At 46.0% G+C, this 17,394-nt stretch overlaps 1 protein-coding gene and 1 long non-coding RNA gene across 2 annotated transcripts in view; one reads left to right on the top strand and one right to left on the bottom strand.

Moving 5' to 3' along the window:
* Window positions 1-16,182, top strand: part of N4BP1 (NEDD4 binding protein 1) — a 61,462-nt gene extending 45,280 nt beyond the window's left edge. The window contains exons 3-7 of the mRNA XM_012788979.2: window positions 2,097-2,227; window positions 3,551-3,647; window positions 6,672-6,779; window positions 8,688-8,795; window positions 11,856-16,182. Coding sequence (XP_012644433.1) covers window positions 2,097-2,227; window positions 3,551-3,647; window positions 6,672-6,779; window positions 8,688-8,795; window positions 11,856-12,213 — 802 coding nt within the window. The 3' untranslated portion in view covers window positions 12,214-16,182. The remainder of the gene's footprint in view (window positions 1-2,096; window positions 2,228-3,550; window positions 3,648-6,671; window positions 6,780-8,687; window positions 8,796-11,855) is intronic.
* On the bottom strand, window positions 8,792-14,277 carry LOC142862601 (uncharacterized). The gene is made up of 3 exons (XR_012913664.1): window positions 14,220-14,277; window positions 10,320-10,427; window positions 8,792-9,100 (listed from the first exon to the last, which is right to left on the bottom strand). It is a non-coding gene; the product is annotated as an uncharacterized LOC142862601 (long non-coding RNA).
* Window positions 16,183-17,394: the final 1,212 nt, after the last annotated feature.

Here is a 17,394-nt window from a genome sequence, read left to right as displayed (position 1 = left end):
CTGGGACTACAGGCACAAGCCACCATGCCCGGCTGATTTATATATATATATATTAGTTGGCCAATTAATTTCTTTCTATTTTTATGGTAGAGACGGGGTCTCGCTCAGGTTGGTTTTGAACTCCTGACCTTGAGCAATCCGCCCGCCTCGGCCTCCCAGAGTGCTAGGATTACAGGCGTGAGCCACCGCGCCCGGCCCGTCTTGCATATATTTTCTGGGATAAGATCCTCTGCAGTTTCTTATTTATGGTTCACTGAAAAAGAGAGTAGACCTTAGCCTCTAAACGGAGTTCGTGAGCAGCTTTTCTAATTCCCTCATGACGTTAGATGTTTATGAGTGTCCAGCCCATTCATGTTCTTTAGGAGCGCAGGTGCACAGGTGCCACTGTGGGGAGTGGGAAGGGCCCTGGCCAGGAGTGCGGGAGCTTGAGTCTCACCCAGCTTGGCCACCTTCTGGCTGTGAACCTGGGCAGGTTGCTCTGTCTCTAAGTGCCGACTTCTCATCTCTCTCAGGAATCTAAATTCATTCTGTCTCTGTGGTTCTGGTGTACCGTACCAGATAGGAAGTCAGAGGAGAGAGAGAAGGCTGATAAAGGGCCTGTGTCCAGAGAGAGATAGCTTGCCAGAAGAGAGACTGGAATTCAGTCCTGCGGGCATTTGAAGAAGGAGCAAGGGAAAGGTACAAAAACATTGTCCACAAAGAAAGCAACAAAAGGAAAAGCTGAGGCCAGGAGGGCAAGATGGCAGGACCATATGGTCAGAACTGAGTGTGTTGACAGATGGTAGCGGGAGGCTCACTTGCCCAGATCCTTTCTGACTAGTCAGATGAGGAGCGGGCCTAGAGGCCAGGCAGAGAATCCGTGTAGGACAGTGCTGTTGAAGGCCTTGAGCAGAATCAAAGGCCTCAGAGCTGCTTTTAGATGTTCGTCTAACTGGCGTTTGCAGGGTGGGTTGGAATTAGGAGAGCCTGGGTTTGACTTGGGGCACATGTGTTCCCGATGGCAGGATTTTCAAGTGAAATAAATACTCATGAAGCAGTTTTGGTGTGTGGTACTAGACATGGAGAGAAGACAGGACTGAAGATGCAGAATTTATTGTCACTTGAATATAGCTGATCATTGAAGCAGTGAAAATAGATTATGCAAATCTTATAAACTGTAGCATCCCAGTTTTAAGATTTTGAGAGATTTTTTTTCTTTCTAATACCCATAGTAGACAAACAAATTACTACCTACAGAATTTTAAACTTAAAAACACTATTCTTTTTTACCCCCACTTCTAGAGAATAAAATTTAAGTATTTGTCTTCCTTGCTTTTAAAATTTGCTACTGTATTTTTGGAAGAGTGTGCATTTTTTAATCCTCTGTTGTTTCTTGTTTACCTTTTTGCCCTGGTTTCTGCTTTCTTCAATAAAATCACTTTCCGTGGCCCCCAGTTACTTTCATTTTAGTCTTGCCTTCAACTTACATCCTGTAAGGTGTGCACTGGGTAGATTTTGCCTTTCTCCAGCAGGGTGGAGCCATCCTGAGGCAGGAGGCAGCTGCTGCCCTGGACATTGCAGTGGTGATAACCATGTCACATTTTCACCCCATTCCTCCATCACAGGGGCAAACATCAGCACAGCTACTAAATTGTTTCTGCTTCAGCAACAAATTTCTTAATAAAATTTATAAAGGTACTTCAGAGGCCAATGATTAGGCAAGACTTAAAAATAGTATTTTCCCCCCAATAGAATGGGCTCTTTAAAAAAAAAGTACAATAAACAAGTATTACCATGAAGTTCACAGCTTCTACCACAGCAGTACACCCGATTAATCAACTAAACAAAATACAAGAAAAGTCGTAAGATTCTGTCTTATATCTTCCACAAAGGGTGCTATGCTGTCTTGGCTTTGCAAAGCAGCAGACTATGCAACTTTATACCAGAAAATGTAAAAAGGGGGGGTGGAATTTTGTTCTGTTTTTGTTTATGGATTTTATCCTTTCATAGTGAACTTAATATGCTTTAAAGATGCTTTATCCACGTGGAAGACACACCTGAAAAAAAAAAATAAAGATGCTTTAAACTAAAATAAATTTTTACTTATTTTCTTATAGCCATGGTCTGAAAAAGTTCTTTTCTTGCCGTGGAATTGCAATTGCAGTCGAATATTTTTGGAAGCTTGGCAACAGAAATATCACTGTATTTGTCCCTCAGTGGAGAACAAGACGTGATCCTAATGTCACAGGTGAGATGAAATGAATTTTTTCAGATTTCTGATTAGATGTTTGATGAGTCGGCTTATAATTGTAACACATGGCTGCTTAGAATAGAGCCATGTGCCATGGGCAGCCACTTTAAAAACAAAATTGTAAATTCATTGCACCTAGTAAAACATCAATTGAAGAGAATATTATAGCATAAGAAATACTTAAGCTATTCTAGGATAGGTAGAAAGTTAATATAATTGGTTTTTTAGAAAGTTGTGTTTGAGTTCATTATATATCACAAAAGTTTTCTTTTTACTTTCTAAAGAGAAAAATATCTTTCCATTAGGCTGCATCTGACTGTTTAGATAGTATTTTGAGGTCACTTGATAAATTTGGCACCTTCAATATGTCTTTTTAACAGTCTGTTTAATAGCTTAATATACATCATTTCTGTTAAACTGTAAAGTACTTTGTGGCTGACTAGCAGGCCACACATGAAAATTTCGAACTTTTTATGAATTATGAAATGTTCCAGAGAAACTTCAGGTTGTGGCGTAGGTCATGATTGGAAGAGAGGTGAAAAGTTTGTGTCAGGCTGCCGAGAGTACCTAGAAATAAAAGGTAGATCATAGGGAGGGAGGGTGAGTACAAGACTTGCCTAATACATTAAACAGGAAGTGAAACTTCGTCACTAGAGAGGTGGAAATGGTCAAACCACACATTTCTCAAGCATTCCCAGCTCCCTCATTTTGAAGAGCATGTTTGTCTTTAACAGCAGGTACATGAGGGATGAGGCAGATCTGCTCATTTTGTGGTTATTTTTGAAATTGGATATGTGAGTCTTAGAATCCTTATATACTGTGCAGTTCTAGGACAACTAAGAGAAGTTAGGAGGCTAGCTGGAGGGAGACTTTGAAAAGGGGACTTTTCTTGGGGTTGGGTGAAACAGCTGGTCCCTCACACTACTTCTAGCCCATAGCTCTCCCCTGTTCCCACCGCCACCCTTTCTTCTAGACTCTCTCATCACTCTCTTTGTCCTCTACGTCTTGTAATAATGGCTCTGAAAAAGTTCTCGATGGGAGGATTCATTAAATATAGGTTTATGGTTTACTTTTCTTAGCAAATGAGTTGAATCTTTTTATGTTTAAAAAATAGCTAAAGTCATTTCATACATTCCGTTTGCCTTAGTATGGGTCTGCTTGATTTTTTTTTTTCTTTCCTAGTAATTTAGTAAAATTGAGTCAGTAGAAAAAAGGTTTTTACTACTCTACAAGTGAAACACTGGGGTGTACTTTCATTTATTTACACATCTGAGAAAATGGCCATTTTCTGAATGTGTATTCAACTTATTCCATCAACAGAACAGCACTTCTTAACCCAGCTCCAGGAGCTTGGAATATTATCTTTAACTCCTGCCAGGATGGTCTTTGGAGAAAGAATTGCTTCTCATGATGACAGGTATGAAAGGCCCTTTTCCTTCCTAAGGTGTGAGTGGGGGAGCAGCTGTGCTAGTGGGCAGGTCCACACTCTTCCATGACTCACTTGACTCAGGGTTGAGAATTTTAACGTTTATTGTCATTAAGGTGATGCTACAGTCTTTGCCATATGGTTTTAGGAACATCAAGAAGAAGCTGTCGAGTTAAGAGGTTTGGTTTGGTTTTTAGTAAAACATGGCTGAACATCAATAAGTAAGAGCAGATATTTAGTTGTAGGCTTTTTTGTACATACTTAAAGTCATGTTGTCTTATCTTAGCCTGGCAACCTCAAAAGTGGTTTTCACATAATATCTATCTCCTCGTGTTCTATTTTTGGCCACTGACTTAGTTTGTCATTGTCATGCCTGAGCCCTCAGTATTTCCTCCACATCATGGAGGATGTCTTAACTGACCCTAGTGTGATAGGAGCAAGCTGCATTTCTTAAGCTGGTATGCCCAGAAAGTAGGTGCTGGTATACCTGGTCACCAACATTTAGTATGCACCTTTTAAATTTGTTTATAAAAACTTTATTGAATAGTAACCAAGTCCAGTGCAATAACTAAGTTGAATGTGCAAAACTAGGTTCTGGGGACATATGTGGTTCAGAAGTATCTCCTGCCCTAAAGAAATTGTGGTCCTTCCCTGGTCTAAGGCAGCCTTAAAAAAAAAAAAAAAGAAAGAAAAAAAAGAAATTGTGGTCTAGAGAAGGCATACATGTAAGTAATAGAGGGGAGTTTTGCCTAAGAGAAGGTTCCAGACTTACCCAGTAGCATGAGGACCAGTTTTTAAAATGCTCCTCATGGTGTGGAATTAGAAGCATGTCTGCCAGTTCTTGGGGACCTCAGTGGTGGCTGCTTAGTGTTTGCTCTCCTACATTTACCCTGTTTATTTTTATCTGGCTCATAGCACTTAGAGCCCCCTTGGTGTTTTCGCCTCAGTGTTCCACCTGAATACTCCCCACTGGAGATAGTGTCTCGCTTGTGACCCAGGCTAGTGAATGATAGTTGAATGAGTAAGAGATAAAAAGAGGGCCTTGGCAGGGGGAAGGGGACTTGGGACCACAGAGACATTCGTTCACCCAAAGGGCCTTCTCATCGACCGCCCCTTGCCCCGCACCGGGCTGCACCGGGCTGGTGTGAGAGGCCTGATCTGATGAGAGTCAGCAGTGACGGGAAGCTGAAAGAGGGCAGCACTCAGGGGAGGGGCGGGGGGGAGGACTGGGGGGCTGGGGTGGAAGGCGCTTCTCGCTCAGCCCAGTGACAGTGGGCAGGGACCCTGGAGGGCTCAGATCCTCTAGCACTGCAGCTTTGTCCTCACCAGCAGGATTTGAACCCATATACAAGTGTGCATACTAAGCTTTAGCTTGATTTATATGGCTCTCTGGGTTATTTTAGAGGACACGAATGTATGTCCTAATTCATAGGACTTGCACTCAGAAGCCTTACTACCTATTTTTATTAACACTTCTGAGCAGACATCATCACTTGCAACTCATGCAAGTTAGAAATAATTTGTAAAATGTTCACTAGTAAGCCAAAGAACTAAATCCTGTTTACTATTCAAGGTTTTCTAAGATTTCTGAAACTAATGAAGTGTGGTGGGATTTTTTTTTTTTTTTTTTTTTTTTTGAGACAGAGTCTCACTTTGTTGCCTAGGCTAGAGTGAGTGCCATGGCGTCAGCCTAGCTCACAGCAACCTCAAACTCCTGGGCTCAAGCGATCCTTCTGTCTCAGCCTCCCAAGTAGCTGGGACTACAGGCATGAGCCACCATGCCCGGCTAATTTTTTCTATATATATTAGTTGGCCAATTAGTTTCTTTCTATTTATAGTAGAGACGGGGTCTCGCTCTTGCTCAGGCTGGTTTCGAACTCCCGACCTCGAGCAATCCACCCGCCTCGGCCTCCCAGAGAGCTAGGATTACAGGCGTGAGCCACCGCACCCGGCCTGTTTTTTTTTTTTTTGAGACAGAGTCTCACTCTGTCACTCTGGGTAGAGTGCAGTGGCATGATCATAGCTCACTGCAACCTCAAACTCCTGGGCTCAGGTGACTCTCCTGCCTCAGCCTCCTGAGTAGCTGGGACTACAGGCATGCACCATAATGCCTGGTTAATTTTTCTATTTTTAGTACAGACGTCAGGTTATTCTCAAACTCCTGAGCCTCGGCCTCCCAGAGGAGGCATGAGCCACCACACCTGGCCTGAAGTTTGTTTTTAAAATTCCCTTTAAGTATTCACTACTGCTAATAAAAGCATTTGTTTTGCAATTCCAATGATTGTCTTAATTTATTGTTTCATTATCTTTGTCTACACTGCCTTAGACAAAAGTAGTCATCCTGACTTGACATAAACATCACATTGTCCTCACAGATATCCTATTGAGAGGGTTTGAACATGAATAATCTCTACCAGTGAAATAGAGTTCTTCTTTACTGTTTAATTCTTACCCCTTTTCGTCACCGTGTGTCCCTTCACAGCTTCCTTTTGAGTGAATCTATAATTTAGGCTAAACAGAAAGATAGTTCTAGACATCTCTTCTTAAATCAGAACAAAAAATATGAACCTATGAAATTAAAAAAAAAACAAGAAGAAGAAGAATGGCAAGACTGGTTTACCAAATAGCTAATCTTAGAACCAAAATATTGTCTGTAGCTTAGCAACTAAAAATAGAATAGTGATTTCATAGCTTGCCAACTCTAATTCATTCTCTGCTCTGGTCCTCATATATTCATATTACCACTACTGATAATGTGACTTTCCTAGAAAAATACATAAATTAGAGATGGGATAATTTGGAAAAAGAATTAGGTTGTATGAAAAATAATTTGTTTATAATCACTAATAATTCAATGATTCAGGTGACAGAGGCTTGACTTTTCTGCTGCTTAGCCTTGGTTAAATTCTTTGGTGATTTTCCTGTGAACAGGATATCCCTTTGTTTTCTTATAACACGGCCTCTCTAAGCCAGGGATGCGTGTTGCTCATTTTAAATTCTCTCCTATTACCACAGGTTTCTACTACACTTAGCAGACAAAACTGGTGGCATAATTGTAACAAATGATAACTTCAGAGAATTTGTGACCGAGTCTGTTTCTTGGCGAGAAATTATTACAAAAAGGTAATATGTTCTTCTTTGTCTTTGGGCAGAAAAGTTTTTGTTTGTTTCTGTTTGCATTCTGTTTGTTTTTTATGTACTCTGGCCCTGCAGAAGCCAAGATAGGGGACCACATTATCAGAAGCCAGGATAGGGGACCACATTATCAGAAGCCAGGATAATAGGGGACCACATTATCAGAAGCCAGGATAATAGGGGACCACATTATCATATGGCTGTGCTGTCCTCACAGTCCACAGGGTGGTTGGTTCCAGCACAAAGCTGTAAAGCCAGCAAGTGATGAGTGTAGGCACGCTGCGTGTGCCCACATGATATCTTCTGAGATGTCAGTGTTTTCTTGCATGACACAAGGGAAAGGCTTTGTGGCAGGGTTAACTGTAACGGGCCACACATGGTCTCCTAACTTCACCCTACCTTGATGCCATGGGAAACTGTGGCAGGTCATTGGGCCTCCCTGTTTTCCTCAACTGTGAAGGGAGAGGTTTGACGTCATGTCACCTGAGATTCCAGCTCTGAAATACTTTGATTCCACCAAGGGGATAGGACCACAAGCTGTGCTGAGTGGATTTCACATCTTGGGAGTCAGGAGAGATTATTTCTACTTTTTAACCTCTGATGCTTTTCTTGAGCTTTTTACAGTCATAGTTTAATCATCTGTATTGAAAACATGTTTAGATATCATCCAAAATAACAAAATTAAGTCAAGAGTTTAGCATTCTGTGTTTGTTTTTGGTGGTACTGTGAATGTGTACATCTGTTGAAAACTGCCTTAAGATCAGTGAACACTGCCTTCTGGACTTTTTGTTAACAAGTGTCACCTGACCAGTTATTTAAACCAAAAAGCAAGAGTATATAGTAGTGCCAGAGATAAGTCACATATGCCACAAATCTTAAAACATGAATAACATACCTCAAACTAAGTATAACTAGTGTATAATGTCACTAGTAATGTAACTAGCACAACTAGATATTTATCTCTGTTGGGGTCTCACAGTTTCCCCTTGTCTGGTCTTTACATTTTGCTAAATCATTACAGGATTTTAGAAAAAGATTCTTTTCTGTAAAAGCCCAGGTGAGAGTTAATTCCTATATGCACTGTGACCCATATTCTGTTAAAAAGCTATTGTTGATAACTGAACCAAGAATTGGCCTTTGACCTTCTGGGCACAGTTAATCAGCCATCAATCTCCTAGGGCATGTTTCTGTTGGATCTTTACCCTGAGCTCATTGTCACTATTTATGGGACACTCATCTGTGCATGTATGGAGGGTTTAAATGCAAGAGAATATGAAATTCATATTTTCAAACCAACCCATTGCTTTCAGAATCCACAAAAGCAAGGCAGAAACAAGACCTGGGCAGCAAGCATAGGCACTTGGGACTTTGGGTTTTTTTTTCCCCATTTTCCCTAGAGTTGATGAATAATGCTCTCCTGACCTCAGATTTTCTTTCTTCATATATCATATTGTTTTCCTTTTTTAAAAGGTTGTTTTCAGTGGGTTTGCCTATGGGCACACTTATTACCAGTTTTATTCAAAGATTAAACCTTCATTGAGTACCTGTTGGGTCCTAAGCTGACAGTCTTTAAATCTTGTTTTTCAAAGTTACAGTAAGAGAAGAAGCTGCTTTCCAAGCTGGGATAGAAATCTGAAAGTCTTTGAAAAATTTGTGATAAAGTTTCTTAAGAAGTCTATTGTATTTTGTGTCCAAACAGAAATTTAAATGGTTTAACTTGGGTGGTGTTTTTTTGTGGTTTTTTTTCCTTCCCCTTTGGGCAGTTAAGCAGTCTTAGAATTTATAGGCTGACCCGACTATTGCTTTGGAATTGGGTAGCTAGTTTGAGAGACTTCTCAGCCTGCAGCAAGGAAGACTAGCGTTTCCCCAGCACTGTAATTATTCTCTGTGCTGCAGATTGCTTCAGTACACATTCGTGGGGGACATATTTATGGTTCCTGATGATCCTCTGGGAAGAAGTGGACCTCGATTAGAAGAATTTCTTCGGAAGGAAGTCTTTCTCAGGTATTTCCTTTTTCAGACTGTCTTGTACTTAAAAAATTATTTCAGATCAGGTGTGATGGCTCATGCCTGTATTCCCAGCACTTTGGGAGGCTGAGGTGATCACTTGAGTCCAGTCAGTAGTTTGAGACCATCCAGGGCAACATAGTGAGTGAAACATCATCTCTCTTAAAAAAAAAAAAAAAAAAAAATTAGCTGTATCTTGTGGCGCATGCCTATAGTCCTAGCTCCTCAGAGGCTGAGGCAGGAGGATTGCTTGAGTCCAGGAGTTCAAGGCTGCAGTGTGCTGTGATTGTGGCACTGTACTCCTGTCAAAAAAATTTTTTTTCTATTAAAGTTAATTGTGCTTTAGTGCAAGTACTATCTTTAAACACTAAAAATGGCATTTTAATTTTTTTTATATAGCACAGGTAAGTGGGAATAAAAAAGAAAAAAAAAGAAAAAAAAATTTTTTTCTTTATATTTTTATTTATTTTTTCTTTTTATTTTTTCACCCAAATCCATGCATACTCAAGTCCCCCCCAAATTTTTTTAAAGCCTTAGATTTACTGCTGGTGTAATGCATATGAAAGCTAATCAAGCAGGCACCCCAGAATTTCAACTGTGGTCCTTTTGGTTTTAATCCTAGGAGAGGATTGGGAGCCAAACTTATTTCGTGGTGTAAAAAGACAAAGCAAATTTTCTATGCTGGTGTGGTCACTTATTAATGAATGCCACTTGGATTCATTATGTATGTGTAAAATGTCTTTATTTTCATTTTTAAAGTCATTTACTTTGAATATATTGTGCTTATATTAATTTATTCAGGAATCATGACCTGGGGAAACTGACAGTTACTTTTCACCTTCCTTGGATGGAAAAGCTAGTATTCCATATTTATCTGAAATTGATTTGATAGTTTAGGTTTTCTTGTTTGGATTGGTTTGTTTGTTTTTAAGAACTTGGTGTAGTGGTAGTTTGTTTTCAGAATTCAGGTAACAGACATTGTTAACTAAAGTTTCTTGCCTATCTAACTGGCAAATCATATAACCTTGGTGACAGACCTTTCTTCTTTTTAAAAACTAAAATAGGCTATACTTCTGTGCATTTTGCAGTAGCTATTTGCATGGGGATGTTGGGGGGTGGGAGGTAAACTGAGAGGAAGACACAGCTGTCCCAGCTTTTCAAGCAGTAAAACTTAAAGCTGATCTCTATTTGTAATAGGAACCTTTGGGATTATAGGTTTGGATTCAGTGGAGGGGGGATTCACACAGGAGGTGTCTTCTGTCTAGGAGACCACCACGATTTTAGCTCCCTGGTCTTGTGAATTGTTTCTCTTTGAGCCTTTGGGTTTTATTACACAGATGAGGACTTAGTTCCCAAACGGCATGCTTCTCTACCCACACCAAGAGAATGGCAGCCATTTTTAACCCTGCTGCATATCAGTCCAGCTCATTTCACTGCCACGCTTCTTAACTGGGAAAGCCTCTGCTGAGCTTTAGGACCTGAGGCCTGTGTGTGAGCATCGGGTCCATGGGGCAGACTTACCAGGAGAAGAGTTCTCTGCTTCCTCCCACTCCTTGAGCAGCTTGGTAGCAGGGTCAGTCCTGCGTGCCCTTTTTCTTCTCACCTAGTGGCTCTTTACAGAGGTCTTAACTAATTTGTTAAGAATTCAGTGAGAGAGAACAAGTGAGTGTGAGTACAGGGTGGGGTGTAACAAAAAAGAGAGAATTTATTGATCACTTCCATCACAAGGGGACTAACTTTTGAAGTTAGTTAAGTTTTGGGGTGGGAAAACTGTTCAGCCAGCCCCATTTCTCAGCTGCAGGCCGAAAGCTTTTAACAGCGCAGATGCCCTCCCCGTGCAGACACACTTGCGCACCCACACGCACCCACGCCTCACCCAGCCTTTGGTGGGGAAGGATAATCCATGAGTCAGTAGGGTTACCTCTCTGCCCAAAGGGGGCCCCTTTTTCTTTCTTTCTTCCTCCCCCCCCCCACTCCCTTTTTAATGAATCTTAAGGACAATGAATAGATACTACTCTTTTTTTTTTTTTTTTTTGAGACAGGATCTTGCTTTGTTTGCCTAGGCTAGGGTGCAGTGGTGTCATCATAGCTCACTGCAGCCTCAAATTCCTGGGCTTAAATGGTCCTCCTGTCTCTGCCTCCCAAGTAGCTGGGACTACAGGTGCACACCAACATGCCCAGCTAATTTTTAAATATTTTTGTACAGGCCAGGTGTGGTGACTCACACCTGTAATCCTAGCACTCTGGAAGGCCGAGGCGGGTGGATCATTTGAGCTCAGGAGTTCGAGACCAGCCTGAGCAAGAGCAAGACCCTGTCTCTACTTAAAAAATAGAAAGAAATTAGCTGGACAACTATAAATAATAGAAAAAATTAGCTGGGTATGGTGGTGCACGCCTGTAGTCCTAGCTACTAGGGAGGCTGAGGCAGGAGGGTTAAGGCCCAGGAGTTTGAGGTGCTCTGAGCTAGGCTGATGCCAGGGCACTCTAGCGAGGCAACAGAGCGAGATTCTTTCTCAAAAAAAATATATATTTTTTGTACAGACTGGTCTTGCTATGATGTATGGTGCTCAGGCTGGTCTTGAACTCCTGGCCTCAAGGGATCCTCCCACCCTGGCCTCCCAAAGTGCTGGGATTACAGGTGTGAGCCAACATGCCAGCCGGGAGGCGGGTGGGCGCCCTCTCTCTAATTTCTCTCAGCCGCCGTTCCTGTGCAGAGTCAGAATCTCCAGAGGAGCAAGACCCCATCATGTGCTTTGAAAGCTCTGCATTAGAGCCGAACAGCCGGATGGGCTCAGTCCTCGTAAGAGCAGACCTGGGAAGGTGGTGCCAGCTCACGAAGAGCTCATCCCGCTACGATCTGTCTAGAGATGGCATCAGTGGAATCCCTCAGGCTTCTCTGTGGGCGGCTGACATCACCGCCGCCGCTGCTGCAATCTTAGGTCTTGCTTTGGAAACCAGGGAGCAAAATACTGAGCCTCGAGGCCAGCAGTAGATACTTTAGAAGGGTTTCTTATTTATCTTATAACCCAACTCACCAGGACTTGCTTCCATTCACAGAGATATGCAGCCCCTACTCAATGCCCTGCCAAATGTGGGCATGTTTGACCCCAGCTTCAGAGTCCCTGGCACCCAGGCAGCCAGCACCAGTCACCAGCCTCCCACCCGGATTCAGGGAGCCCCTCCAAGCCACTGGCTTCCTCAGCAGCCCCACTTCCCACTCCTGCCGAACCTTCCCAATATCCAGCAGAATCTGCCCGTGCCAGCACAGAGATCTTCTGCAGAAACCAACGAGCTGAGGGAAGCCCTTCTGAAGATCTTCCCTGACTCAGAACAAAGACTGAAAATCGACCAGATCTTGGTGGCCCATCCATACATGAAAGATCTGAACGCGCTCTCTGCCATGGTGTTGGATTGAAGGTTGTGCTGAGGAGCTGGGGCTCAGGGCTAGCGATCAAACTCAAGCCGATGCCTGTACCTTATGGGAACTAGCACAATGTGAAGAACCTGTTTCCCAGTGTAAACGCTGTTGTATAGAAAAAACTGTTTTGTGTACAAAAGAAATCTGGGTTTTCAAAACCAGCTTTTTTCTATATATAAATTTTGCTGCTATTACAAATTTAACATTTTCTGTAAAAGGAAAGTCTACATTTTCTGCCTGTTCAGAACTGTTTAATAGCAGTTACTCTTGAGTGTATTTACATTTTTATGTTTTTTAAACTATTTTCCTTAAAGCTGAAAATATTGACAAATGGATATGGTTAGTCTTTCTAAATAAAAAAGAGTTGCTTTCTTAAGGAAAGCAAGATCTCTTAAAGTATATTTTCTTGAGATAAATATGTCATGTCCAGTAACATGAAGTGTGCTCACCCCTTCCAGCCTCCTCTGCCCTCACCCCCAGAGTTAGACTCAGTAGAAGTTGGTTTGCTTCTGTGGGATCTTTTGTTGAAGCCATGTGTGGGAGTGGACCAATGGTGCCACTAGATGGCACTTTGTGCCTAGCCGTTGTTAATGACCAGGGCAAAGTTAGACTCACAGAATAACAGGGCTAGAAGAAATGTCAAAGCTCATGTAGTCCCACCCTTCTTCCCCTTCCGCCCTGCAGAAGAGGAACAGAGGCCCAGAGTGCTGGCCACCCGGACGTGCCACGCCCTTAGCCTCGGGGTGGCTGGGCAGGGACCAAACTCCTCAGCCAGTGCTCTCACACTCGCCAGCCGGGCACGCACCTGTCTCGACTCTAGAAGTCTTAGCCTCTGAAGACCATGGCGAGGTGTAGGGAAGTTTAATGAAGAGCCCCATCCTTGTGGCCGTCTTGTGTCCAGAACCATGGGAGATGTCCTGATGAGGAATTTGTGCAGCTTTGCCAAAAAGCAGTTTTCTATTCTCAAGAATGACCCAAGCCAATAAATAGCATTAGTAGCTCCAGTGGGGTCCCAGAGCCCCTGTATTTATTTTTCCTGTGTTTGTCTCCTTGGTGTCCTCCTAAATAATCTTTCCTGTGAGTCTTTCTCAGAGTTGATGTCTTAGTATTGTCTTTTTTCAGTGTTGCCCAAATCTTGTGTTAGTGAAGTTCTTTTCCTGGGTAATTCTTAACATCTTTACTCTTATCTGGACCTCAAAGGGCTTTGTATTTTACACCTGTGCGCTCCCCATGCTGCTCGTGGTCAATTTCCTGCCTGCCCTGGACCATCTCTCTCTCCCAGCCCCTGAGATAGTGGCTCAGGACTGGGTGTGTTTGGTTCTTCATGGTGAGGGGCCTGGGTGGCATCCCAGAATGTTCCTGCCGGGTGCATTTCCTCTTGGTTTTGTTTGATCCCTGTGTCCCTCAGGACACAGCCGGAGCCCTCTAGGTGGCCAGACTTGTACCTCAGTCATGTTTTTCTCAGATGCCTTGCTGCATCCTAATGTGAAACTGGTTGTCCCCTGTCGCTTTGGGGCAGGTTGCCAGGTCACCCGGCTGTGGAAGTAGAGGTAGAGACTTGAGGCAAGCCTGGAAGGTGGCCTCAGCAGCACAGCAGAGGTGTGAGGGCCGGGCCGCCCTGCAGTGGCTCTGACCTGCTGGCTCAAGGTTCAGTTCAGCAGCCTTGCCAGTCCACTGTTTCTCCTCCTCGCTTTCAGAGAAGAGACACGGGGTGGAACTGGCTGGGCTGAAGGAGTCTTGGGTTTTCCAGGCTCTAGAAGCAACTTGACCTTTGACCCTTGAGTTCTGTAAGCCTTTGTGTTAGTACTGTATCTGAGAGATCTACCTGCCCTATTCCCCTTTCTTGGGCATGGGAAGGAGGGCTGCAGTGGGAGGAGGGCAGAAAAGCATTAAGTGCTTATTACCTTTACAGATGGTAATGAAACAATTTTTCTGAAATCCATCAAATTTAGTTAAATTTAGTATTTAAAAACATAATTATCATCCATTAAAAAAGGACTCACTGGCAGGACACAGTATCTCACACCTGTAATCCTAGCTCTCTGGGAGTCCAAGGCTGAAGTATCGCTGGGGCTTGGGGTTTCAACACCAGCCTGAGTACAGTGAGACCCTGTCTCTCTCTACAAAACAGAAACAAGAAAAATTAAAATTAAATATATTAAAAAGGACTCATCGCCTATTCTCAGCCCCTCCTAGTACCAGGCCCAGTGTTGCTGCTAAGTAAATGTTGTCAGCTGGCCTGCCTCCTGCAGGAGCCTCCACTGCTACCTTGGGCTCCGCAATGGGCTTGCCTGTCTGGTGGCTTTGCAGCCCGCATCTCTCAGCATCCATGTGTAGCTGACAGGGCAGAACATGCCACCCACATTCAACAGACGAGGTGTCCATTGCTGGAGAGAGTGCAGGGTCAGGAGTGGCTGGTGGAGCTGGATGGCGCCATGCCCGAGTTCTTAGGCCGCAGGCCACCGGCTCTGGGAGCCTTTCTGTCTGGCCGTCCACGTGAGACCCTGTGGGCGCCAGTCACGGAAACGGCTGGAAGGCGGCTCGGCTGTGTTGCTGGGGACCCGGGCCTGGTGCGGCTCTTGGTGGCAGTGAAAGGAGAGATGGCACCGGGCTTATGTAGGCTTGTCGTGTTTCTGGCGGAAGGAGGGTGGTGTGCTCTAGACGACTCTCAGCCTGGTACCCAGCCCTGTACCTCAGACCCCCGCCCACCTCCTGCCTGCACTTCTCGCGGGCCTTCCTCATCCTACCTGCCCTGGGTCCACGGCCCTGAGCCCGCTGCCTCTCATCTCCCCACTGGAGTCAGTTCCTCCTGCTCACCTCCATTTCGTTGTCTACCTCGCCATCACACCTGCCTACTTCAGATCCTTCAGGGTAAAGTGAAACCTGATTCCCTAAGAATCCTGTCTGTCTGTCGCTCCTACTTCCTCACGCCTCACTTCCCAGTCTGCACACCTGCACACCCTCCACGCAGGTCTAGGGGAGACTGGGACCGCGCAGTCCCTGTCGTCCTGCGCACACTCGGCAGCCGCAGCTTTTGCTGCCGTGGGCTTTCTTTTCCTCACTTTCTGAGATTTCCCTCTCTCCTAGACGTCTTCGTTCTTTTTTGTCCCCTTTTTTACCTGAAGGTCAGTCCTTAACACCCTTCTCTTTCTCAACTGGCGGCTCCCAAATGTTGGCCCGCCTGCAGGGCCCGTGGCGGGGCGCAGGCTGAGGTGCAGGTTGCGGTGCCCTCGCGCGGCTCCGCAGCAGGGCCTGGGAGTCTGCAGCTCCGGCTCCCGGACGATGCCCGTGCAGGGGGGCCACAGGCCACGTTTTGAGAAACTGCCCTCACTCTTAGGGGTCCAACTCCCTTAACCTCACTGTCCCCCCTTCCCCACCCTGCCCTGGTCCTTTGCTCGCCACTGCCCACTAGCCATGCTCTCCATGGCCGCCCTACCGCCCCAACCAGCCAGCCCCCTCCCTTCCAAGTGCGCAGCGCTGCCAGACTGCTCTTCCAGAAACACATTTCTGGTCACCCTCCTGTTCAGCGATGCTCAGTGGTGTTTGACCCGAGCATCAGGTTCGGCCCCCTGAGCTTAGTACTCCAGTGGAGCCTGCCCACGTGCTCTGCAGCTGGGGGGGGGGGGTGCGCAGGTGCCTGCAGGCTCCCGCCAGGTGTGCGCTGCTCCCAAAGAAAGGGCTTCCTCCTCCCAGGGCCGGCCGAGCCCTCTGCGTGCCCTTGCCCAGTGCTGCTGACTAGAAGCGGCCCGTGTATTCCGTGACTCCACAGCCTTTGTGTCTCGCTTCTGGCACTTGCCGCTCTGGCTAGTGTCACTGCAGCTGATCATGTACCGTGTCTCACCTCCCTTTTTAGACTGTGAGCTCCTCGCGGGCAGGGACCATCTGTGTTTACTCTCTGTATTTCCTGTGGCACCTAGTGCAGTGCCTTGCACTTAGTAGGTGCTCAATAAATGTCTGTCCAAGCGAGCTGGAGGACATTGCCTTCTTGACTGCGGCATGTGGCGGCAGGGCCCAGCGGAGGCCAGGGACCCCCGCCCTGCTGTGGGAGACTGGGCAGGGCGGGCGGCTCTGCCTGGCTCACGGGGTCTCGCTGCTGCCTGCTCCCCGCGCACACTGCGCTGGGCAGACCGGCTGGGGCCTGGCCGTGTGCTCCCGCTCCTGGCAGGGGCTGCGCCAGTCGGAGTTGTTCTCTGGGACTCTCCTCTCCGGCGGTGAGAACCGTGGACAACCTGCCCAGGTATGTGAGAGGCCGCTGTCTGCCCTGGGGGGTCTGTGGCAGGAAAGGAACAGAAACTAGAGATTCCTGGCAACACGAGTTCAGGGTCCTGTTGCCGGGAAAGCCGGTCCTCAGATGTCACCACACTTCCCCTTTTGGTTAAGCTAGTTCCGGTTGGATTTACTTCCTTGAAATCAGGAGTCTGTGAGTGACGTGCATCACCATCCTCAGCAAGGACTAGCCGCAGGTCGACGGGGAGACACTCACTCATGTTTAGAAAGGTCCCCAAGACTTGGAGTGTCCACCCCAGTCAGAAACTGGTGTGAGAGCCCGACGGTCTCTAAGTAACTCAAAACTCACCCTCTGGGCCCCTCAGCGCTCTCTGCCCCCCCCCCAAGCTGTTTCCTGCTGCGGCTCTTCCCGTCCTGCAGTCTTGGTTCCCTGATGGAAGTTCTGTGCTCCGCCCCGAGCGGGGCAGAGGCCAGCGCTGCGCATTTGGAGTTTGACCTTTCCTCATCTAAAATAGGCACGATAAAATAATGCTTCCTACTTCAAGGGTGCCGTGAGGAGTAAGTGTTCATACCTGCGAGGTGCCCAGGACGGCGCCCGGCCCGTTGAGTGGCGGCAGACACCTATGGAAACCTGTTCCCCATCCTTCCAGATCGTCCCCCATCTCTACTGGCCCGAGCCCAGAGAGCTCATCTCCAAGTGCTCAGAGACCTCATCTCCCAGGTTCCGATTGTGCCCCTGCGTCCCTGCAGCCACCAGGAGGGTGTGGACTTAGGTCAGTGCTCACAGTGCTCCTCCTGGAGCCCCAGGAGGGCTGCGGGAAGTCCAGCTGTGGCCGGCAGAGGGCATCGTTCCTTTGAGGGGCTGGCGCCCAGGAGAGCCCAGGCGCCATTGCCGGGAGAGGACGGGAGCGGGCACGGCCACTGCCTGCCTCGCGGCGCCAGGACAGTCAG

Source organism: Microcebus murinus, chromosome 20 (genome assembly GCF_040939455.1).
Source record: "Microcebus murinus isolate Inina chromosome 20, M.murinus_Inina_mat1.0, whole genome shotgun sequence".
In the NCBI taxonomy this organism is placed as follows: domain Eukaryota; kingdom Metazoa; phylum Chordata; class Mammalia; order Primates; family Cheirogaleidae; genus Microcebus; species Microcebus murinus.
The sequence above is the reverse complement of the archived record's forward strand: the minus strand, read 5'-3'. Positions and strand labels throughout refer to the sequence as shown.